Raw genomic sequence first — 23472 nt, forward strand, 5'->3', positions numbered from 1 at the left:
CTCCACCTTCTCTCATCTGGTGGTCATTAGTGCCTCCCATGTCTGTCTCCCTTTACCAAGTGATGGTGTGTCCAGCTCGGGGCCCTCAGGGCTGGGAAGGATGGGATCAGGGTCCCAGGCCCTAAGGACTGGCTGCTCAGGGACATCTCCAGAGTGACCCGGGGTTGGGCCTGTTCTCGCAGGCAGGCGTTTGTCCTCATAGCATGCCTTTCCTGGAAGGCGGCATCGCTGCTCTGGGAGATGAGTAGGCTCCTGGGATGGGGCCGCATGGCCTCCCTGTTCCATGGGGCCCCTCCCAGACGCCTTCCTGCCTTCTTTTCTGGAGCCAGGCTTTGGCCCCAGGTGGGAGGGGGCCCCTTCAATGACACTCTGTTTCCGCTGTTCCCCAGACATCTGCATCTCTTGTGGGAGCCTCAACGTCACCTTGGAACACCCTCTTTTCATCGGAGGAATGTGCCAAAACTGCAAGGTAGGGCACGCCCAGCAGAGACGAGGCCCTGGGCTGACCACACCTGGCCTCTGGGCTGTAGCATGTGTGATAGCTATAAGGGTGACTTTGAGGTTTGCTCTTGACGCAGAGTCCTGATAAAATGGACCCTGGGGGTTCAAGTGTCTGACCTGCTGTCGCTTTTCCTCTGAGAGATCCTTGCCCCACCTTCTAAGGCCTGGTTCTCGTTCCCAGATGCGTGCTCACAATGTCATAGTCACTAGTGTGAAGTGGGGGCAGGACAGATCGTTGAGTTAGGGTTAGGGTGCCTCTCCCCGCTGCGTCCACTGCAGTGGGTGGGGAGACACGGCATCCCCTTCCCAGCTGTGTGGTCCGGGCGGAACCCTGACTGGATGGGTGGCAGGGTCGTGTCTCCAGGGCTGTGTGGAGGTTCCAAGGCGAGAGCCCAGAGGCTGGGTTCACCGCCTGCCTTTGCACTGGCTGGCCTGGGTGCTGCCCATTGGTCTCTGAGCCTCCACGCTGCTCCCTAGAACTGCTTCCTGGAATGCGCGTACCAGTACGATGACGATGGCTATCAGTCCTACTGCACCATCTGCTGCGGGGGGCGCGAGGTGCTCATGTGTGGGAACAACAATTGCTGCAGGTGAGGCCCTGCCCCGAATGCGGTGCACTCCTTGCCTGGCACCCAGGCTTTCACTGCCCGTCCTGCCCAGCACTGCAGCCACAGCCACACTCCATCCTGACCTGGGGGTGAGCGTCCCCTCTGCTCCACTGTGCTTCCTTCCAGGTGCTTTTGCGTGGAGTGTGTGGATCTCTTGGTGGGGCCAGGGGCTGCGCAGGCAGCCATCAAGGAAGACCCCTGGAACTGCTACATGTGCGGGCACAAGGGCACCTACGGGCTGCTGCGGCGGCGGGACGACTGGCCGTCTCGGCTCCAGATGTTCTTCGCCAACAACCATGACCAGGAATTCGTGAGTGCTGGGTGCTGGGTGGAGGGCGGCTCTTTTCACCCCCCACCTGCCAGAGCCAGAGGGCAGACTCGGCCAAAGCGAGAGCACTGGATTGAGGTCCTGAGCACCATGTAGCCATGCCTGCACTGCCAGCCAGGGCTGTGGGGGTCCAGAGGGCCCAAGTGCTCACAATTGGCAGAGAGGCCTGCCCCAGGTGTGGGTCTGCAGTACATTCCTGGATGCTCACCTGGCCTGTTGTGCTGGCTGCTAGGACCCTCCGAAGGTTTACCCACCTGTCCCAGCTGAGAAGAGGAAGCCCATCCGGGTGCTGTCTCTATTCGATGGAATTGCTACAGGTGAGAGTGGTTGGCATCTTGGTCCTAGGACATGGGAGCTGAGCTCAGGGGACTGTGTATCTGTCACTCTGGTAAAACAGGGTGACAGTTAATATTACAGCTGTTAACATGTTAGCCTAAGGAGGAAACTCGTGTGTTCAATAAGAAGTTGGAAATAAGTGGTAAACCAGCATGTGCAGTGGGCATTCCCTTAAATGGGCAGGGCTAGGGGGCTCTTCAGCAGAAAATGGAGCAGTTGCTGGTCAGAGATTATTGAAGATTTTCACAAAACCTCAAAGGACAGAACTTGGCCACCAAAGTAAAAACATAGACAGTCCTGTTGTGCTTTGATTGTAAGTCACAGTGAAAAACAAACTGTAAACAAAAGAGTCTAAAGAATATTTAAATTGCCCATAATCCTATAATTAGTGTTTTGGTATATGTCCTTTTACATTTTTAGATTTTAGATTTTTTTTCTGGGCTTGTATGTTTATATAATATGTAGATATTAAAATGCATAGTGTTATAACTTGCCATTTCATTTATAGTGTTATGAGTTGTTTTTCACATAACCAATATAGGACTATGTTATTTGTAAATGCTACATAGGATTCCTTGGAGTGGAAGTACCATAATTTAATGAACCCCTATTGGGTGGTTTACTTTTTTCCTGATTCTTCTGGGCAGTGCCGTAACAAGCATTCTCATGCATGCGTCTTATTTATACACTTAACCCATTAACTGTGTAGCCAGTTTTTAATTTCATGTGGTTCTTAACCTGAGTCCTGACATCCACCCCTCTGCCCTGCCCCCAGGCTGAGGCTTTTCAGTCTTTAGGAAAGAACAGTCCTCCTCAGAACTTGTCTTAGGACCAGAGGGAGATGGGAAGGCTGGGCCAGAGACCTTGGCCAGAGGGTGGAGCTGGTCCCCCGGACGGATGTGTGTCTTCTGTACGTAGCTCAGTGCTGTTTGTGTGAACCTGGAGGAGTTCATGTACAGCTTTGGTTTCCCAGGCTAGAACCTGGAAGCCTCCTTAAGCAGCGTTACACTGCAAGAGGCTGGGCAGGCTCCTGGTAGGGAGGTCTGCTGGGAGCAGATCTGTTGGGAGCAGTTGGGGATCATACAGGGTCTCCTGAAGCTCTCAGGGTCTGTTCTGAATGGTGGTCTGTTCCAGCCAGCGTTTGTGGAAGGGACCTGGTCAGGAAGTGTGAATACTGATTAGCTCAGGAGGAAGCACATTTAATGAGACCACCCACTCTGCCTTGAAGACCCAAGAGAAGGGCTGGATCAGGCATGCGTGGTGTTCTGAGGTGGAGAGGGTGCCCGAGTGCTGGGGGCTCACAGAGGCGGGAAGGCCATCCTGGGGGCCATGGAATGGGGTGGGCATCAGTGAGACCATTTAAGAGCAGGGGGCGTTTATGTTGAGTGTTGTTGGATGGCTGAATTGCAGCCTGATGTTAAGGGCCAGGGAAGGACACGTGTATACAAATAGCAAAGGAAAGCCTACTCCAGAGTCAGCTGTTGTTCTCCCCTGGTTCCAGAAAGCCCTGGAATGTCCTGTCTGGAATGTTTTCTGAATAGATCCAATTAGGCATGAGACAGCCTCAACGGTAACAGCCTCAGTGTCTTTGTTACTGATAAGTCCAATTGACCCGGAAGTTTCTGGGCAGCCTTCTGGGCAGGGTGGGGCTTGGGCTTGACTCTGACTCACGTGTCTGGCTTGCCGCAGGGACCCCCTGTGAAGACCAGGGTGCCAGGCAGGTGACCCAGTGACTGCTTTTTGCTGGCTGGTACAGGGCTTCTGGTGCTGAAGGACTTGGGCATTCAGGTGGACCGCTACATCGCCTCCGAGGTGTGTGAGGACTCCATCACGGTGGGCATGGTGCGGCACCAGGGAAAGATCATGTACGTCGGGGACGTCCGCAGCGTTACACAGAAGCATGTACGTCAGCGTCGCAGTCCGTCCCTTTCTCCACGTCACTCAGCTCCTGGACCCGCCCCTTTACATCACTCAGCCCCTGGGCCCACCCCCTTTTCCAGTCACTCAGCTCCTGGGCCGGCGCCCACTGCTCTCATCTTCCTCTCCCCGCTTGAACTCTCCCTCCTTCTCGTCCATCTCCCTCTTTTGTCTCAAGAGGCTGGGCAGGTTCTGCTGGGACTTGGGGGGCCAGGCCTTTAGGGCTTGGGCTCCTCCCTGGCTGGTTTCTGGGCCCCTTTGAGTGAAGCGTTGTGGGTTACAGAGGTTCCCGTCCTCCGGGTACTGCTAGCCACAGCGTCACCAGCCTGCATTTTGTCGCGGTAGTGGGGTCTGGTGGCGTCCTCTGTGAGTGGCCCCTTTCATTTCCAGGTAAACATGTAGACCTTGAATCCCAGACCCTGAAGGGCATTGGAAGGGTTCAGAGGGCACAGGGCCCTTTTCATCTGGTACAGCCCGGACTACAGTCCCTGCGTGGCTGTTTTCCTTGCTGGCCTCCTAGATGTCCAGTTCAATCCCTTCACTTTACTATCTGGAAAACTGGGCCCAGAGAGCCTCGGTGACTTGCCCATGGCTGGAAAGAGAGAGATTGTGTGTGTGTGTGTAGACAGCATGCAAAGCATCCGGGTCTCTTCTCTCCCAAGCGAAGTACTTTTTGCCAACTTCACAGATCATTTCTCTCTTCCTTTCCGCCTCTGTCCCCGGACATCAGGCCCATCACATTACCTTTATCCTCCCAGATCCAGGAATGGGGCCCGTTCGATCTGGTGATTGGGGGCAGTCCCTGCAACGATCTCTCCATCGTCAACCCTGCCCGCAAGGGACTCTACGGTAGGTGCATCATCGCCCCTCTGCCTCCTGAGCTGGCGCTTCCGCACATCGGTTTCCTCTTTGGATATTTCTGCCCTGGGACGGCTACTCCCAACGACCCTGCCCTCCCCGTGCCCGAGCCACACCACTGTCTCCTGCAGACAGCCCCAGCTGATGGCTTTCTCTTCCGACCTCTCAGAGGGCACTGGCCGGCTCTTCTTTGAGTTCTACCGCCTCCTGCATGATGCGCGGCCCAAGGAGGGAGATGACCGCCCCTTCTTCTGGCTCTTTGAGAATGTGGTGGCCATGGGCGTTAGTGACAAGAGGGACATCTCGCGATTTCTCGAGGTATAGCCAGCACCCTTGGTTTGGCCAGCTCACTAATGGCTTCTACCTTGGACTGCTGCTTTATCCCTATCTCATCTGCATTGTGGAGCTGGGGCCCGGGAACTTCTGCTTTGCAAGGGGCCCGTTGGGAAGCTCTGGGCTTCCCAAGTAGGCGAGGAGGAAGCCCACCCCGATAGAAGCCATGGTCTCACTCTTAAGAGGTGATATGTCAGCGTGGCCTCAGTGCTTGGAGGACCTGACTGTCATAAACAAGGTGGAGTGCCAGACTCCTTGGCTTGGAGGTCTATGTTGTGTTTCCCTGGGGAAACCTTTTGAGATGCCAGAATCAATTTTCCCAACTAGGATGGTTTGTCCTCACTCCCAGGCATGATGGGTGCTTTATGCCACCTGGGAAGAAAACATGGTTTATCTCAGTTTTTACTTCACGTAATGTGGGTCCCAACTTGGCTGAGCCCAGTTTGGGCCTGTGCAGAGGGTTTCTGGGCCAGAGCCCTTCTCTGGCTGAGCAGTCTGTGTGCCCAAGTCTTGGGGTCAGACCCCTCAAGCTGGTATTGACTGTGTTGGTGCAGGAGTCTGTTTGGCTCACTATCTGGACATGCAGTAAAGACTTCCAAACTTGTTGGAAGGTACTTTCCCAAAGCCTCCAGGTTAGCTGTAGCTGTGTGCTCCAACGAGGTGGACATCTGCCACATGTGGCGTTTAAACTGACTTTAAGATTCCCCAGTCGCACCAGCCTCCTCAAATACCCAACCATCAGCACCTGGTGGGCTAGTGGCTACTACATGGAACAGTGCAGATAGAACATCTCCATCTTGGTAGTGTGGACCATGTGTGGGTCTAGAATGTTCCCATGGGAGCATGTGGAATGTAGCTGAATTTGATTCTGGCTTTTCCAGGGAGCTTCAGGCTGTCAGTGTAGCCTCCTGAGAAAGAAGTGAGAGCCTTTGAGGCTCTAAACTAACAGGTTTCCTGGCACACTATAATATTCGTCTCTCTCCTGTTTTATAGTCCAACCCTGTGATGATTGATGCCAAAGAAGTGTCAGCTGCGCACAGGGCCCGCTACTTCTGGGGGAACCTTCCTGGTATGAACAGGTTGGTGAGAGCTCTGTGCCCGGGTGGCCGCGGGTGGGTGTCTGCAGGCAGGATGATGGCACGAGGGGTGGCCAGCCTCTCCTGCAGACCAGCTTGCTGCTCTGCCAAGTTCTTCGTCTTTCCTTTTCCTTGAGGAAGAAGGGGAGTCAGGGTATAGAAAATAACTTGGCTAAGAATCGAAAAACTAGTGGTCCCAGATAGGACCTTTAAAAAGCACACTCTTGACACAGAAGACCATATATCGTGCTGCTGAGTTACAGGGTTGGTTCTCCTGTACTGGTGATGTGTCGAGAGTCAGCTGGTCCTTAGTTTCCTGAGGTAAAGCCATGGAGGATGTGTTTGGGAATGGGAAAGAGTGGTGCCCGCCGCTGGGCCATACTGGCTCCAGAGACAGCGTCTGGAAACAGCAGCCACCACAAAGCTTAGAGCATCCTGCTCCACTTACTGTTCACACACATTGTCGGCATCAAGTCCTTTTTTTGGGAAGCTGCTCTTTGTGTAGGTTGCACAGAGATGTTAATGTCCAGGAATGAAGAAAACTTATTTCTTCAGTGTAATAGTCATATTATAAAAAGACGTATGAGAAGAAACCACCAGGTTTCTCCCCTGGTGGCTCAGAAGGTAAAGCATCTACCTCCAACGCAGGAGACCCAGGTTCAGTCTCTGGGTCGGGAAGATCCTCTGGAGAAGGAAATGGCAACCCACTCCAGTACTCTTGCCTGGAAAATCCATGAATGGAGGATCCTGGCAGGCTACAGTCCATGGGGTTGCAAAGAGTCGGACACGACTGAGCCAACTTCACTCACTTTATGAGGAGAAAATAATTCTGGTTGAGAGTCAGCAGTTCAGAAGCAGAGGGAGACTCCCCCAGTCACGATAATATATTACAAAGAGAAGTATTTTCCAGACTGTTTTAAGTTTGTTTTTTTAAAAATTATTTTAATTGGAGGATAATCACACTATTGTGGTGATTTTTGCCATGTATCAGCATGAATCGGCCATAGGCTTACATGTGTCCCCTCCCTCCCGAACCGCCTCCCACCCCCCCCAAGTGTGGATTTTAAATCTCCATGGTTTCCTTATAAATTGAGATGAACCATTTAACCTGACCTCAGTCATCTACTATGCTTCTCTGCCAATAGCAGGAGGTTTTAGGAACTTCCCAGTCTCAGACCCATTTGGCAAAGCTCCTGTCTTTCTTGAGGGCTTGTGGCTCGGAAGGAGGTGGGTCAGTGGGCAGCTGACCTAAAAACTGTCCTGTTGTCCCCCTAACCTTCCCAGGATGTCTGCATGTTGGATAAAGTGGATTGGCTTATGTAGTCTAGTATTTTTATAGAGTCACTAAGTCGTTATCTCCTGACAGACCTTGGGCCTGTGGGGTTTTTCTTACCTGCTTCTTCCAAGCCTAAAATTTTAGAACTCTGAGCTTCCAGGAGGAGCGGAGGTACTGCAGGGGACAAAGTACAAGCACAGAGGGACAAAGTACAGAGTGTGTGTATGTGTGTCAGTGGGTGGGTGTGCATGCACATATGCACATAAACAAAGAGGAGTTTGGAGGTGCAATTTGACCGTGGGTCCTGGGTGGTGGACCACTATGTGAAACCTCTAGTAAGTAATCCTAAGTGTCAGAAAAGGCCATCACCTAAAGTGATACTTAGTGATCTGGTCTGCCTTCTGAGAAGTGACACGTTGAGTGTCACGGAATTTTAGTCTTCTGGGGACTGTGCAGAATTTAAATTCTTGTTAACTGTACATGTAAGTACAGTTTGATGAGTGTCATCCACGGTACACACCTGCAACCATCACCATAGTCGAAATCCAGAACATTCTGTCATGCCAAGGCTTGCTTTGTGATGAGTACTTCTCAGACGCAGTCTATTTTTAGGGAATAGGTTTAAAAATAACTGGGTGTTTTCCTTTCTTGGCAGGCAGGCGTTATCTGTTTATTTGTAGTTTGGGACCACTTTAGAGTTTACCTTAAAGGATTTGGTGCTTGATGGCCCTGTGTCCGTGAGTGGCCACAGTGTTTGTGCCTGTGTTTGGGGGAGTTTGATGGGGGTTCTTTACTTCTCCATGTGAATCAGATGGCTGCTGGGTCAGTGCCGAGAGTGCATCCCTGCCATTCTCCTGGTTTCGGTCGTTACCCTCTCTCTCCTGCCTCCTAGGCCATTGGCATCCACTGTGAATGATAAGCTGGAGCTGCAGGAGTGTCTGGAGCACGGCCGAATAGCCAAGGTTAGCCCCAGCATCAAAGCCCTCTGCTAGGGGTAAGGAGAAGGGCAGGATGCGCTGGAGCAGCACCAGGGCTGTGTGCTGCCTGCGGAGGATGCAACTCGGGGTTGCAGTTGGTCAGAGGGGGAGGGTCCGGGGGAAAGCCTGAAGGGCAGGGGAAGAGGTCGGAATCCTTGCTGCTTGCAACTGTTCCTTGCTGAGCGTCACCCCGCTGGTCCCGTGGGAGGCAGACGCTAAGGAGTCTTGGCCAAGATTCCTGGGCTTTTGAATTACCAGGCCAGGATCATCATTGCATGAGCCTTCAGAGCAGATTCTCCTACGATGTGGCAGTTCCATTTCTCTCTGGAGAAGTCTCCTGGGACTGCTGGCACCTCAGGGGTGTTTTTGCACCCCTGGGTAATTTGACATCCTTTTGCCTGCAAATCATTACTCCTGGGAAGAAAAACAGTTCTTAGAAGACTTGGGAAGGATGGTGACTCAAGCTGCTGTCTCTCTAGTCCTTGGCCAGCAGGACTGGAGTGAGGACGGCCCGGTGCCCTCTGTGTAGGAGGAAGAGCAGGGCAACCCTGGCCCCTGGATGGAGCAGGCCGTGTAGGCTTTGGACGTGGCAGTTGCTGTCAGCTGCGGATGAGTGCTCATCTCCCGTTTCCTCTCCCATCTTCTAGTTCAGCAAAGTGAGGACCATTACTACTAGGTCGAACTCCATAAAGCAGGGCAAAGACCAGCATTTCCCCGTCTTCATGAATGAGAAAGAGGACATCTTATGGTGCACTGAAATGGAAAGGTACCCACTCTTTGTGCTGGTGGGGGGTGGGATCCCGGCCTCTGTGCCAGGCTCAGATCCCCTGCAGACATCTTGTGAGCAGTGGGTTTGTTTTCCCAGGCATTTCCCAGTATGGCTGATGCCTGGGGAGGACTCTGCGTTGTCAGGCTGGGCTAAAGTGGGGGGCATCTAGGAATCTGTCCCTGGAGCCTTGGCTCCCAGCAGTCCTGCTCAACTCCAAGGAGACACTGCAGCTGCAGAAGCTTTCCTGCTTCACACACTGCTCATGTTAGGTTCTTTGTAGACCAAGACAGCATGGGAGCAGATGGGCCTTACAGCCTCAGTGCCCTCATTTGTGCAGACTGGACTCAAGTCCTCATTCTTGGGGTAACTGTGATTTAGCTAAACAAAGAGACGTTTAACACACAAGCAGAGCAAGCAGGAACTCCTGACGTCCGGCATGAGTTGGGAGTCCTTGCAGAGTTTTCTCTCCTCTAGGGGTGGGCGTGGGAAGATACAGGGATGTATATTTATTACAGACTTGAGATGCCCATTGTGGATCTCAGTCTCAGGTTAAGCGTGTCCTGGATATGTTTTTCACAAACTCTGACTTTGTTTCTGGACTTCCTGTGTGGGTCAGTGGTAAAGAATCCACCTGCCAATGCAGGAAACGTGGGTGACGCAGGTTTGATCCCTGAGTTGGGATGATCCCCTGAAGGAGGAAATGGCCACCCACTCAGCCTGTGAAATCTTGCTTGTGAAAGATTCTTGCCTGTGAAATCCCATAGACAGAGGAGTCTGGTGAGCTATACAGTCCATGGGGTTTGCAGAGTCAGACACGACTGAGCACGCACACGTTTGTTTCTTCTGTGTGGTAAATCTCTCAGCAGTCATCATCTTAACCTGCCTTCAGACCCATAGAAAGTAGCCAGGCCCCTGAGACTCGAATTGGTTATCACAGACACAGGATCGCCCCAGGCCGACGCTGACCCCTGCCCCTCTCTGCCTTTTCTCCCCAGGGTGTTTGGCTTCCCTGTCCACTATACTGACGTCTCCAACATGAGCCGCTTGGCGAGGCAGAGACTGCTGGGCCGGTCGTGGAGCGTGCCGGTCATCCGCCACCTCTTCGCTCCGCTGAAGGAATATTTTGCTTGTGTGTAAGGGACGTGAGGGCAAACCGAGGTAGTGACACAAGGTTAAACAAACAAACAAAAAACACAATACACAACAAAACACCAACAACGTGAGGATGGAGAGAAGTATCAGCACCCAGAAGAGAAAAAGGAATTTAAAACAAAACAAACCCCACAGAGGCGGAAATTCCGGAGGGCTTTGCCTTGCATAAAGGGTTGGACATCATCTCCTGATTTTTCAATGTTAATCTTCAGTCCTATTTAAAAACAAAACCAAGCTCCCTCCCCACCCCCACTACCCCTTTTTTTTCTGGTCAAACCTTTTGTTTTCTACTCTTTTCAGAGGGGTTTTCTGTTTGTTTGGGTTTTTGTTTCTTGCTGTGACTGAAACAAGAGGGTTTATTGCAGCAAAAAAAAAAAAAAAAAAAAATCAGTAACAAAAAATAGTAACCATACCTTGCAGAGGAAAGATGGGAGAGAAGGAAAAAAGGAAATTCTATAGAAATCTATATATTGGATTTTTTTTTTTTTTTTTTTTTTTTTTACTATATATCTTTTTTTGTTGTTGTCTCTAGCCTGATCAGATAGGAGCACAAGCAGGGGACAGAAAACAGACACTCAGGTGGCAGAGTCCCCTTCCAGCCACTGAGCTGTCTTGCCAGCACCATTCCTGGTCATGCAGATCACAACCCAACTAGCAGCAGAGAGACGAGAACACCACACAAGACCCTTTTATACAGTATTCAGGTGCCTACCACACAGGAAACCTTGAAGAAAATCAGTTTCTAGAAGCCGCTGTTACCTCTTGTTTACAGTTTATATATATATGATAGAAATGAGATATATATATAAAAGGTACTGTTAACTACTGTACAACCCGACTTCTTCATAATGGTGCTTTACAACAGCGAGATGAGTAAAAACATCAGCTTCCACGTTGCCTTATGTGCAAAGGGTTTTAACCAAGGATGGAGAAAGGGAGACAGCTTGGAGGTGAACCGTTTCCGTGGTGGGGTTTTTGATTTCCCCTTGGTGTTTAACAAGGTGTGAAGGAGCATTTGGGAACAGCGTTCTCCCGCTTCTCCCTGCCAAAAAAGGGGGTGAGATTCGGTGGTCGGGACCGTGGAAAGCTGAGAGTGGGATCCATCCAGGCTCACGCAATAACCTTTTGATTTTTTTCGAAAAGGAGACTCCCTCAGCAAGATGGCAGAATGAGGGGTCTTCATTCCCAATTTCTCACATTAGCCGAATTGAGGGCTCCTTGCGGTGGGATCAGAAAAAAATCCAGGGTGCGGGCAAGTGACAGTTCACACCCCACCTGGAGCAAATAAAAAAACATACAAAACGTACTGGTGCTCTCCTGTCTAAGTCGCTTTTTGTGTGTTCTTTTATGAGGCCCCCGCCATCCACCCTCTGTGCACAAGGCGGCTTCCGGCCCCTGGAATGTGATGTTTTTGGTCATCTCCAAAGGCTGCAGTTTTATACTGGGAGGCTGATGACACCTTTTGTTATAATTATTCTTATGGTTCTGGTTATAATTATGTTTGTTTTCAGATTTTCTTTTAAGAAAACAAAAACCCAACCCCCCCCTCCCTTTAGGTTTCAAACCAAGGTGCGGGGAGCAGGGTGCTTCGAAGTTAGTGGTGGCCCTGGTGCCCTGGCTCCCCACCCCTCGGGCCAGGTGGGCCACCAGGCGTGGCGGGCAACAACTGAGCGGCCGGGGGGTGTCCCTGAGGCCGGCCTTCCGGGCGTATCCCTCTTCTCTTCTGCTTCCCTCCTCAAGTCACGTGTGTCAGGGCTGGAGGGAGGACCAGGCCCCTCTCTCCTCGCGTGTGTGATCGGAGTGGTGTGTATTTTTTTTCTAGTACTTGGTCTGATGAAAGCTGTGCTCTTACCTCGAGTCGGCAGCACCTGGAGCCCCAAGTGCACGACACTTGGTTCCGCTTCCCACCGAGGCAGGCGGCCTGGCGTTGGCGGTAGGCAGGGATGGCGTGGGTGGCTCCAGGGTGAGGGCCCAACGGGCAGACGCCTGCCTGAATAGATGGGGTGTAGATATGTGGCATATAGAGATATATATTTTATAATGGGAGGGGGGAATGGCACCTCCTGGGACTGGCAGGGCTGGGAGGTGTGCTGTCAAGCACATGGTCCCATGTTCGCATCCCTAGAAAGATAGGGCCTATGGTGATAGGCGCTATATAAATACATAGATAGGGTCATGTATAAGAAATATTATGTCGTGGGGAGTGGGGGAAGGAGGCTCAGAAGGCTGAGTCTCGGGCCCCACTGCAGACAAGCCCCACACCAATCAATCAGTCCCACACGCACACACAGGAACATGTTTCTATACCGATGCATAACAAATGCACGTGCACACACACACACACACACACACACACACACAGCCAGGGAGCTCCCAGTGCTCTTCTCCCCAGGATTCAGGACTTTGCGGAGTCGGCCCTGCAGCTCTTTACCTCTGTTGCCCTGTTTGCAGGTAGACTGTCAATCCCAGAAGTTGCTAGGTGCTGAAGACAGGAAAAGGAGGAGGTTTTCTTTTAGCAGGTGCTCTCCTCTAGCAGGTAGCGTTCTATCTCTTTTGCCCCTGGTGATGTCAAAAGATTCTTCTGTTAGCAACCTGTGACACTGACCTGCAACCCTAGGCACCAGTCAAGTCAGCCCTCAGCTCCCCCTACTTATTCTCCCCCGTCCAAAGTGAATCTGACGTCCAGGGCTGTCTTGGCCAGGGGGCTTCCATTGGAAAGAAATGGGACAGCGAACCTCATCATTGGAATAAAGCAAATTAGTAATTGGTTAAAAAAAAAAAAAAAATTAACCAAGCTTTGAATCCTTTGCTCATTGCTCAGGAGTAAGCTCACAGCTGGTGGCCATGGTCTCCCACTCCTTTTAGGGGGTGCTTAGTCCCACACCCCAAGCTACTCATTTCCTTGTCAGATTGGTTTATACAGCTCTGTGCCGTGATGGCAGGTGGTGACGGTGGGCTCCCCTGGGGCTGGAGCAGCTGGTGAGGGGGGGTCCCTCTGCCCTTCCCTCGTTGGAGTCTGTACCCAACTGTGGTGCTCACCCTGCTCCCCTCCATCTCCAGCCAGGCTCCATCTTCCCACCCGGAACCCACCAGCACGACTCTGGAGGGCGGGGGAGGAGGGCTGCACAGACAGTCCAAGGTGCTCCCTCCCCTGGCGGCGGCTGATGCTAAGGTCTTCCCAGCATGTGTCCGGACTGTCTCTTCCTCTGCGGACCTTCGGGCTCTCCTAGGCCATGTGTTTGCTGCTGTGTGCAGGAGTTTGCTTTTCCCAGTGGCCCAAGTTCCATCCGGGGAGCTTGCATGGGGAAGAAACTTGGTAGCCAAGGATGTGGCAAGCCTTGAGGGGTCAGCATAGGCCAGCCAGCTTGCTTGTTGTGGCTGATCCTTGTTCCTCCTGGTCTGGCAACCTGACTTGGCCAGAGGCCCCCCTTGTAGAGATGAGCATTAACAATCGCCAGCTTTTCTTCCAGCCACACCCGGGGGCTTGGTGCCACAGTAGAACTTGGCAGGTCCCAAGGGTACCTTGGGAATGTGCCAACTTGGCCAGGCTGGGGTGCTCTTCACAATCTCCTTCCAACCCCCGGGGTGCCTCTGGGGATACGTTCTAAAGGAGAGCTGTGCTTGGACAGGCCTAGTCAAGGTTGTGCATGGATTAAGGTGGGGGATCATTGGTAGACGCAGTGCAGTGGGAGAAACCAGGAAGGCCTTTGGAAAATTCTGGAGCATGTTCTTGGTGGAGTTTTGTTTCTCTTGAGCAGGCTCATTTACAAATTCCTGGAAAGGGGGGTTTCCAGGGACTTAGGGTGGTACCCCCTACTTATTGCAGGTGCCAAGCAGAATATGGTGCCAAAGAGATCCGTGGCTCTGGGCTGAGGGGACTGGCTGGGGTCACAGAGCTGGGGATTGCCTGCCCAAGGAGGAAGCTGGTCCTCGGCCATAAGCTGCTGTACTTAGGGGGCCTCGAGCTAGTTGGTGCTGACCCCCTTCCCTGGGGACCAGCCAAAGTGTGTAGGCTGGGCAGCTGGGGGTGAAGGCTGGTGGGGTCTTGGAGTCAGTGGACAGCCATCTGGGTGTGACACTGTCCTTTTTTCTTTCTAGACCCCAGAACCTTCCTGCTGTTGAACATTCTAGAAAGACTTCCCAAAAGAGTACAGGGGGCCGCTTTGCTTTTGAGATGGGCCTGGGAGAGGTTGGCTGGCGAAGGTGCCTGTGTGGGTTTTTGATGAGTTTGTAGGATGCGGATTGGGACAGGCCGACCCAGCAGGAAGGAAGGCTAGTGGACATTGAACTAGTCTCCCCCTACTTCCTGAGCACCTGGCAATTCTGGGGAAACCCCGATGGAAATAGCCCACCATCTCCAGCACAGGATGGTGTACAACAGGAGCAAGGAAAGGATTCTTTCAGCAGAGCCATCCAGGGAGTAGTCTTAGTCTTCATCTCACTGATGACATAAGTTATATATAAAGTGGGTCTTGGAGGCGGTTTTGAATTCCTGTTGTCCTGCCTGGTGCAGAGAGGCTGTGGCAGTGGTGTCTTTAAGAGGTGTCATTTTCAGGGAACTTGCAGGGTTAGGGCCATGGGACCTGCCTGGCACTGCAATCTGATCTGACGAGAGCTGGTTGTTACTTGTGGTCAGCAGAGCCCAGATGCTGGTGAGAACTGGGTTTCTAGCTAGGCCCTGTTTTGATCCTGGGAGATGAGGAGTCTGAATTTGTCATCGGGCAGGGTCTAGTCTGGATGCTTCCAGCACTTGTGGTCAGAGATGACACTGGAGTTTTCCTGCTCTCTTGTCCTCCACCTCTGGAGGGATGGTGTGGAGCTGGAATGGCTCCCCCTCCCCGGCTGTCCCCTGCTGGGGCAAGGATTAACCATAAGTGTTTGGAGGATCTAAGAGGAAAGAGGATAGGTTTATATCAAGAATGGACTCCACTGTTCTAGCAGAAGCTCTTGGATCTTTACGTTTTGGTAAAGGAAGGCTGGGGTCTGTAGGATGTGAGGTCAGCCCCTCTTGCACTGTGTGTTCCAGAGACCCGGCTGAGCAGGCCTTTGGTTGGCCACCTCCTGTTTACTGCTGGCCCTCGATAGTGGAGTCCAGGGGAGAGGGACAGAGAAGCAGGTCAGAAGCAGTGAGGACAAGGATGGAAGGTCCTTGGCTGGTCGTGACTGGCTAAATTGCCCTGGCGGAAGCCCCCAGACTCCTGTAACCCCCCTAACTGGAAAACTCCCCTGAGGGGCATGGGAGGGTGGCTTTCTCAACCTCCAGTCTCATGGCCTCCAGCCCTGGGCCCGAGAACATGAGCAGGGATCCGAAAGCATCACCTGAGTCCCATTTCACTTCACAGACTGATTTGGTAGCACAGCCCTAGAATCCAACCAACCACAAAAATACCGAAATTCCTTAGAATACGCAGAGGGAGGAGGTGACTCAACAAGGTGCTAAAACATTTTATTAAAAATATATATTGTTAAATTAAGTCTGCTGTCTGGACAATGACTGTTTGTTTTGTTTTCTTGTAGTGGAGTTTAAAAGAGACTATTATTTTACTCTGATATATTATTATTAAAAAGGCATTTTAACTTTGTACTTGAAAACTAAATGAACGATTTCATGTGTTTTAGCTGAGGCATTGAAGTAGCGGGTGCTTACTTATTTGTGGGAAATCATGTATTCATACTGAAGAATAAACTCCGTAGCTGATTTGGTAATAACTTTTACTGTTACAGACGATTTCGCTTTGACCCCGGCGGGAGAACACTTTGACTGCACATTCCACGCAGCTAAATGCAGGACTTAACTCCCTGACCCTTCCCTTCCCGGCCCTCTTTCCTTTTTCTTCAGTTCCTCTTCTGACTCTCTGTTGTTGTTGTTGTTTTTTTTTCTTCCTGGTTCCAGCATCCTTTCACCACTGTATTTTTTTTTTTTTTTTTTTTTTTAGGGTTGCTTCTCTATTTATTGACAATAATAATGTACATTTCACAGTCTGGTTCTGGGACATTGGGGAGGGGGTGTGATAAGGCCCCGCGTGGGTCCCCACCGCCACGCCCCCGTGTCCTGTTGTATCTCTGTGTAAGTGATGCTCGTGACATAGCTGTTATGAAATAATTATAAAGAGGTCAGTGCGTACAGCAGATGTAGAAAGTCTGTCAATTCCGCCTTCATCACATTTTTTTTTTTTTGTGCCCAGAAGAATATAATAAAGCTCCTTTCTAATGTACTTGTGCTGGAGAACACTTGAATAAATGGACTGTTTTTGTGCAAAAAGAAAAACGGAAAAAGCACCGTAATAATGTCCTTTTGTCTTGCGTCTCCTTCCCCCTGACATGACTGTTCTCAGCCTTCCCCAGAGAAGTTTAAGTGCCCCAATTGGGAGGTCCTAGCTTTGGGTTTCGACAGTGCAGTTCCTCCCTTTAAGACATCACCTGCATGAACATTCGATAAGGATTGTAAACCAGATGAAAAAAAAGGGTGGTTTGATTGACTGGAAGGTCAAAGATCAGTTAGTGAGGCGCAGTTGCTAGAAAAGCAAATTCTGTCCAAGGCTGAGAGGGGAAGATGATCATTAGAGGGGTCACAGGGCTTTGGTCATGGGCACTGTTCCCCTCTCTTTGGGTTTTTTTCCCAAAACATAGGGGCATCCAGAAGAGAGCAGCGGTGTGGCGGACAGTCTGGACTGGGCAATGGACCCTGCGAGACAGAGGCGTTTGGCCTGAAAAAGGGAGAATTGAGGGATGAGTGCAGACAGTGACAGGGCAAGCCCCGGGGGTGGGCTGATGCGGGGTCGGTCTATGTGGCAGGTGGAAGAGGGGCCTGTGGGCAGAGGTGAGCCTGTTTCAGCTCAGCGTAGGGAGATCCTGTTTCACGCCTGGCCAGCAGTACTAGGGCTGCCCTGAGTGCAGCAAAACCTGGTTGATGAAGAGGTGCTGAACAGTCACTGGGGCTCGTGCTGGGCTTCCCCGAGACCCCAAGTCTGGGTTCTGGCTGACCCGTCTCTCCTCGGCACTGTCTTGCTAGTAGACAGTGCCTTGTGGTTGGAAAAGCCTGTCCACACATGACATCCCTTTGTCCTCATGATTCTTTGCCTGACGGTCACTAGTTCCCTGTCCTCCCATCTAAGAGACTGATCTGAACACACAGAAGAATCGGGCTTTTCCCATCACATCTCCTCCCTAAGACCCCCATTTCATGCTGCACTTCCATCCTAAGCGCCAAGCAGATCCAGCCAACGGTTTCTTCTCTTAAGGGAGGGCTATTCAAGGTTTCTTTCCTACATTAGATTTTGGGGGAGGTTTAGGACGGCACCACTTTGCTGGCAGCTTTGAAAGAAATTATAAGGGGAAATTTAGAGAAAAAAAATAACAGGCTTCCCCCCCACCCCATGGGCACTTTTTATTTTCTTTACAAAATTGTAAATGTGTATTTAACTTCTACTTTTTTCTCATACTTTTCAGTGTTGATGTAGAATTCTTTTTTTAAAAATGGCTGCATGGCATTTTCTTGTTGGATGTTTGTTTATATATATATATATATGCATTTTATTTTAGCTATAAATAGAGCTGCAATAAATATCTTTATATGTTGGCTTCCCCCCCCTATATTTTGTATTTTTTTCTTTTAAGATACATTCCCAGAAATGAAATTTACTGGGCCAAAGTAGATGAATGTGATGGTTGGATCCTGACACGTTTGCTGATTGTCTGCCCAATCCTCAGCTCTGAGACTCTGAGTTCAGAAAGAAACAAATGTAGTCTTTTGTTGGACAAACTCCGAAATGTGTTCATCTCAGTGAGAAAGACTCAAGACTCTGTGTGAGAGAGAAGCTGGAGATCTACAGCTACAAGCCAGAGATGGGAGCAATACTATTTGGTCACTAAATTTTGAAAGTGAGCTCATTTGGAGTGCGGGCCTGGAGGAAGCCTGGTAGGGGGTGGAATTCACACTGAGAGTCTAGCCCCAAAGCTAAGGAGAAATGGGAGGGTGTTTTTGTTGTCTTCCTGCTCTGAAAGCCAAGGCTGAGCACCCCAGTGTCATCCGCTGGGGGGTGGGAGGTCTGGCCAGAGCTTATGGGAGGGAGCTGCTGGGGCCATTTCATTACTAGAAACCATCCTGTGAAGTTCCTGGATTTAAATAAGATGTTATTTGATGATAGAGGGGTTGCGGGGGAGAGGGAAAGGTCCGGGCTAGGCAGGAATCAAGGTAAATGGGGGTCGACTGCTCGGGGGAGGGCAGGCTGCCCTGGGTGGGGAGAAGGTGCCACATACCACCAGGTCCAGGCTTGTTGTTTGAAGAGATCCTTCCCTGGGTGTAAAAAGGCTAACTCGGGTCTGGAGTGGAATTAGAGGAGGGAGGAGGGAAGACGCTGGCTGGGGGAGCCAAAGCCGTACACAGCAGGGCCAGAGGGGCAGGCGTGGCAGCGTGTGTCATTCCTGGGGGGGGTGCCGGTTTTGGGGGTGAGGCTGCAGCGGGGGGAAGAAAGTGTATGTTAGAGGTGGGGGCACAGGGAAATCACATCCAAGGAGGATGAGGCTCCCTTTGGACAGTCCCCTGGTATCACCCCAAAGCTCCCTTTCTCTTTAGTTCCAACACACTTTAAAATGGGCTTTCCTGGTAGCTCAGATGTTAAAGAATGTGCCTGCAGTGCAGGGAGACCCTGGTTCCATCCCTAGGTCAGGAAGATCCTCTGGAGAAGGGAATGGCAACCCACTCTAGTATTCTTGCCCAGATAATTCCATGGACAGATCATGGGGTCTCAAAGAGTCAGACATGACTGAGCGACTCACTTTTCACACTTTGAAAGGCCATGGCCCACTCACCTCAGTGATACTTTTCCCTCCCCTCAGCTGGGATCCTAGGAGGGGCTGTGGCTAGGCTGGAAGGCTGGAGGCTTGGGGACAACAGCCTCTCAAGGGTGAACAACTCAAAACAGCAATTTCCAGAGTTGGGTTCAAATGTCAAAAAGCAGCCCTGCTAAGCTCTCCCTGTTCAACTCCAAAGTCCCAGGTGCACTGAACTGTGTCAGAAGAAAGACCATCATTTAGAATGTGTTTGTCTGGATCCTGTGTGGCCTTGGGCAGGTCAGCCAGCCTTCTTGAGCCTGGGTCCTTCTCACTGGAAACTTGAGTTTTGATTTGTGGTCAAGCATGTGGCCTCTGGTGGTACCCTTGTGTAAAGGCAGGAGACTCAGAGCCTTTGGCCCTGAGGCCCTGATGGGTCACAAACCCTGCAGGCCCCCTCCCCACTGCTTCACTGGAGGAAGGAAAAATACCAGCATAGAGAAATATACCCACCTCTCCCAAGGCGCCCATCCCTTGTCTGACCCTGACTTGGCTTGTGTAACAGCGACATGAGCTTACTCTATCACCGAGGTCCTGCCTGGCCCAGTGTGAGGACTTCCGTTACCTCCCTGTCCTTCCTCCCCTAACCCATCCCTCTCGCCTGTCTTGAGAGGGGGCTGTGCTGATGCCCACTCAGATACTCTGTTTCTCTCCTCGGCTTTACAGCAAAACTTGAAGGTACTCCCAGCCCTCACTGGCTCTGCTTGCTCACTTCCTGTTCCCCTCCTCCCTCCCCCAGCAGGGCCATCACCCCCATCCCATGACCTCTCAAGAGCTGGACCGGGGGACTCCCCTCCTCCCTGGGTTGCTGACATCACACCCTGCATCTTCCTACGCCCCTGGGTCCCTTCCTCTTCCTGTCCTCAGCATGTGGGAGGGTCTGGGACTCCCACATCCTCCTCCACCCCAGCTTCCCTTGGAGGCCCAGGTTCATGTATCCAGCTGTGATCGTATATCCAGCTGGCCCCCACACTTGGAGGTTACACAGGCACCTTAAATGTGACCTGAAAACCCGAATTCTTGGTCTCCTCTCAACCGGCTCCTAGTCTTCTATGTCTCAGTAACTGGCGTTTGTGTGTGTGTGCTAAGTCACTCAGTTGTGTCTGACTCTTTCTGACCCCCATGGACAGTAGCCTGCCAGGCTCCTCTCTCCATGGAATTTTCCAGGCAAGAATACTGGATTGGGTTGCCATTTCCTCCTCCAGGGAATCCTCCTAACACCCAGGGATCAAACCAGAGTCTCCTGCATTGGCAGGCAGGTTCTTTACCACTGAGCCACCAGGGAAGCCCTCCTATCACCCTACAGAGAGTGAAATATCTGATAGTATGTAGCTACCTGGGAAGCCCCTTCACTGGCATCAGAACCCTGGGGCTTATCCTTGACTCCTCCCGTTCTGTCATTTCCTGTATCTAGTTCACCAGCTCGTTCTAACAGTCCTCACCTCTAAATGTATCCTTCATTCAGCCTTCCTTGCCTACCCTGCTTCTGCTGCTTTGGCCCAAGTCCCCATCATCTGTCCCCTAACTGGTCTCTCTCCCCATCTTTTTGTCTTCCTGTCCCTTCTAGCGCATTCAGTACACAGAATACTCTCATTAAAAATCAAACCCTCAAAAAAGCCCCATCAGTTGTGTGCCTGGTGGCTCAGACGGTAAAGAATCTGCCTGCGATGTGGGAGACCTGGGTTTGGAAGATCCCCTGGAGAAGGAAATGCCAATCCACTCCAGTATTCTCGCCTGGGAAACCCCATGGACAGAGGAGCCTGGCGGGCTACAGTCCATGGGGTCGTAGAGAGTTGACTGAGCGACTAAGCACAGCACAGCATATACAGCAACAAGAATAAACTTCACCTTGGACTCCAAAGTTCCACCAGCCTCAGACGACACCCAAGCAGTGCTGATCTTCTTTCCTGTAACCATAGCAAGCTCTTTCCGGTCACAGGGTACAAGCTGCACCCTCTACCTGGAAAGCTTATTCATCCCACTCCTCTGCCTGTTTCCCCTCATTTGGGTCTCAGGGCAGAGAGACACTCCCTGACCACCTCCTATCTCAAGAAGTCTTGTTTCTACTCCTTCCTATTTTATTCCTTATCTTTGTAGCTATCACTCTGAAATTCTGACTCATCATTTTGGCTTACCTGTTGATTAACTATCTTCCCTGCAAGAGCAAAGCCTTTTCTCTGTTTTGGCAGGATCCCCACAGAAGGCAACGGCACCCCACTCCAGTACTCTTGCCTGGAAAATTCCATGGATGGAGGAGCCTGGTGGGCTGCAGTCCATGGGGTCGCTAAGAGTCGGACACGACTGAGGTGACTTAGCAGTAGCAGCAGCCACAGCCCAGACCAGGTCTGGCACATAATCTCTTTCTAGTTATTATAATCATTGTTATTACTAACTCGTAATGAGTGCTTAGTATGTACCAGAAATCATTGTGTTAACATCTTCACAACCTCTGTGCCAGGTACTATTATCCCATTTTGCAGATGGGATACATACTTGGTCGTGATCACTGTGTACGCAGTGGCAGTGTCTGAATTTCAAAAACTGTCTGCATACTTCTAGGCTGCAGGTGGCAGCCCAAGGTATTACCTGTCCCCACTTAACCTCTCATGTGTGTTGGACTGGTCCCCTAAGGTCTCTGTGGCAACTCCCTGCTCCCTCTTCAAGGGTCTGGGTGTGCAGCCCCTCACCCTTCTCTACTTAGTCCTGGCTCCTTCTGCACCCACCACCCCAGGGGGCTGTCTCTTTGGAATGAGGGAAATGCAGGAGTTGGAAGCCTGGGCATAGGGGGACCTCGGTGAGAGATTTCCTATTTTATAACTCCTACTCTGTGCAGACAGGCTTCCCAGGTGGCACTAGTGGTAAAGAACCCACCAGCCAATGCAGGAGACAAAAGAGATGTGGATTTGATTCCTGGGTTGGGAAGATCCCCTGGGGAAGGGCGTGGCAACCCACTCCAGTGTTCTTGCCTGGAGAATCTCCATGGACAGCGTGGCGGGCTACAGTCCATGGGGTCGCAGAGTCGGACACGACTAAAGTGACTTAGCATGCACACATTCCCCATATTAATCCTCAAGACTTGGGTTTCTAGGGGGCCTTGATGACTCCTGGGTGTGCAGCCCAAGGGGCCTCGGCTATGGTGGGGCCTCGGCTGTGGTGGGACCTCGGCTATGGTGGGACCTCTCCCTGGATGTGCGTTGGGGAGGGAGCAGGGGTCTAGGGGGGTACCGCTCTCGCGGTCTACCTGCCTGGGGACCAGGGCAGGAGGTGGGCCCTGCTGGCAGGGTGCTCACCCTTTCTGAGTGAGGATGAGGTATCGCTAGGTTCCCAGAGGAGCAGGTCTCCTGATATGGGTCAGCTTTCACCACCTCCCACCCGAATCACATTGGTAACTAATGCAGCGGGGCATGGGCTGTTGTCCTTGAGGGCTGGGCTTTGAGGCTGCTGTGTCTGGACAGGCCTCTGGTCTCATTCCCTGCTGAGGAGGCAGGGACCCCTGAATGCGCCTGGAGAAGGTCCAATCGGGCTCCCCACAACTAGTTGAGTGAAGCCTATGGAGAGAGGTTCAAGACCATCCCTTATTGGTTCTGACCCTCCACGTAGTGGACAGTGTCAGCAACCTCTCTGAACTGTGGTTTATTCACCCCCAAAATGGGTTCATGTTCTGCTTTAAGTAGGTCCTCCGAGAGTGGCTGTGGGGAGTCCTCGAAAGCCAGGTCAACCTGCCCCATCTCAGGGCTGGCTTCCGCTGGAATGCAGGGCCAGAGACCTGGGGCCTCTCTCCCTCTCTCTCTTTCTTCCTCTCTGGAAATGCTTTTATCCAATTACTTAAGTCATACTTGGCCAATGAATTAAAAACATTAGAAATTTTTAAAAGGCACAAAGGAGAAAATATTATGTGGTAGTTACATGGGTGTATATTTTTGTCAAAACTCATTTAACTGTGCTGTTAAATACACTGCAGTTTATTGTATGTAAATTATACCTCAATAAAGTTTTTATTTTTAAGACTTCCACATTATTGACATTTTAGTATATTTACTTCTAGACTCTTATTGGTATATAGTGTATATTCTATTATATATACATATGTAAATGTTTTTGTCTATGTATAAATCTATGTACACAAACTGTAAACAAGTCTTGAATTCTAAATGTATGTGTGAATATATACATATTTGTCTTTTAAATAAAGATGGACCACGATGTGTGTGCCCTTTGTGAAGAGAGGTTTTCCACTGAGGCAGCTGGCACTCTCCACCTTCAGGAGGTCTTACCCACCCTCATGCGACTGGGCTGTGCACACCAGGTCCCCATCCAGTGCTGCGTGAACTAGTCTCTTGGGGCTGGGAGCCTGAGAGTAGCACTTCCTGGACTGGCTAGGCCTCTCTCATCTGAATTTCTGGAAAGGCCTCTTAGGCCCTGTGAAAAAGGAGAAAAGGAGAAAAGAGGAAAGAGGAGGTATCAAGCCTGTGGGTGAACCTAGGGAGGAGGCAACCCTGACGGAGGGAC

At 51.2% G+C, this 23472-nt stretch overlaps 1 protein-coding gene across 15 annotated transcripts in view; it reads left to right on the plus strand.

Annotated features, from left to right (window-relative positions):
• DNMT3A (DNA methyltransferase 3 alpha) overlaps positions 1 to 16407 on the plus strand; it is a 102758-nt gene extending 86351 nt beyond the window's left edge. For 10 of the 15 annotated variants that reach the window (XM_006055072.4, XM_025261439.3, XM_025261436.3 and 7 more), the window contains 13 exons: positions 390 to 469; positions 979 to 1091; positions 1236 to 1419; positions 1670 to 1754; positions 3530 to 3675; positions 4449 to 4539; positions 4718 to 4866; positions 5875 to 5960; positions 8126 to 8195; positions 8858 to 8976; positions 9975 to 10112; positions 11954 to 12064; positions 15856 to 16407. In XM_006055072.4, coding sequence (XP_006055134.1) covers positions 390 to 469; positions 979 to 1091; positions 1236 to 1419; positions 1670 to 1754; positions 3530 to 3675; positions 4449 to 4539; positions 4718 to 4866; positions 5875 to 5960; positions 8126 to 8195; positions 8858 to 8976; positions 9975 to 10112; positions 11954 to 12064; positions 15856 to 15892 — 1409 coding nt within the window. In that variant the 3' untranslated portion in view covers positions 15893 to 16407. Of the gene's footprint in view, positions 1 to 389; positions 470 to 978; positions 1092 to 1235; positions 1420 to 1669; positions 1755 to 3529; positions 3676 to 4448; positions 4540 to 4717; positions 4867 to 5874; positions 5961 to 8125; positions 8196 to 8857; positions 8977 to 9974; positions 11438 to 11953; positions 12065 to 12582 lie in introns of those variants that run through there. The other 5 variants (XM_025261434.2, XM_044926181.1, XR_003102365.3 and 2 more) reach the window with 4 other exon arrangements.
• Positions 16408 to 23472: the final 7065 nt, after the last annotated feature.

The sequence above is a fragment of the Bubalus bubalis genome, chromosome 12 (assembly GCF_019923935.1).
Source record: "Bubalus bubalis isolate 160015118507 breed Murrah chromosome 12, NDDB_SH_1, whole genome shotgun sequence".
NCBI classification, from domain to species: Eukaryota; Metazoa; Chordata; class Mammalia; order Artiodactyla; family Bovidae; genus Bubalus; species Bubalus bubalis.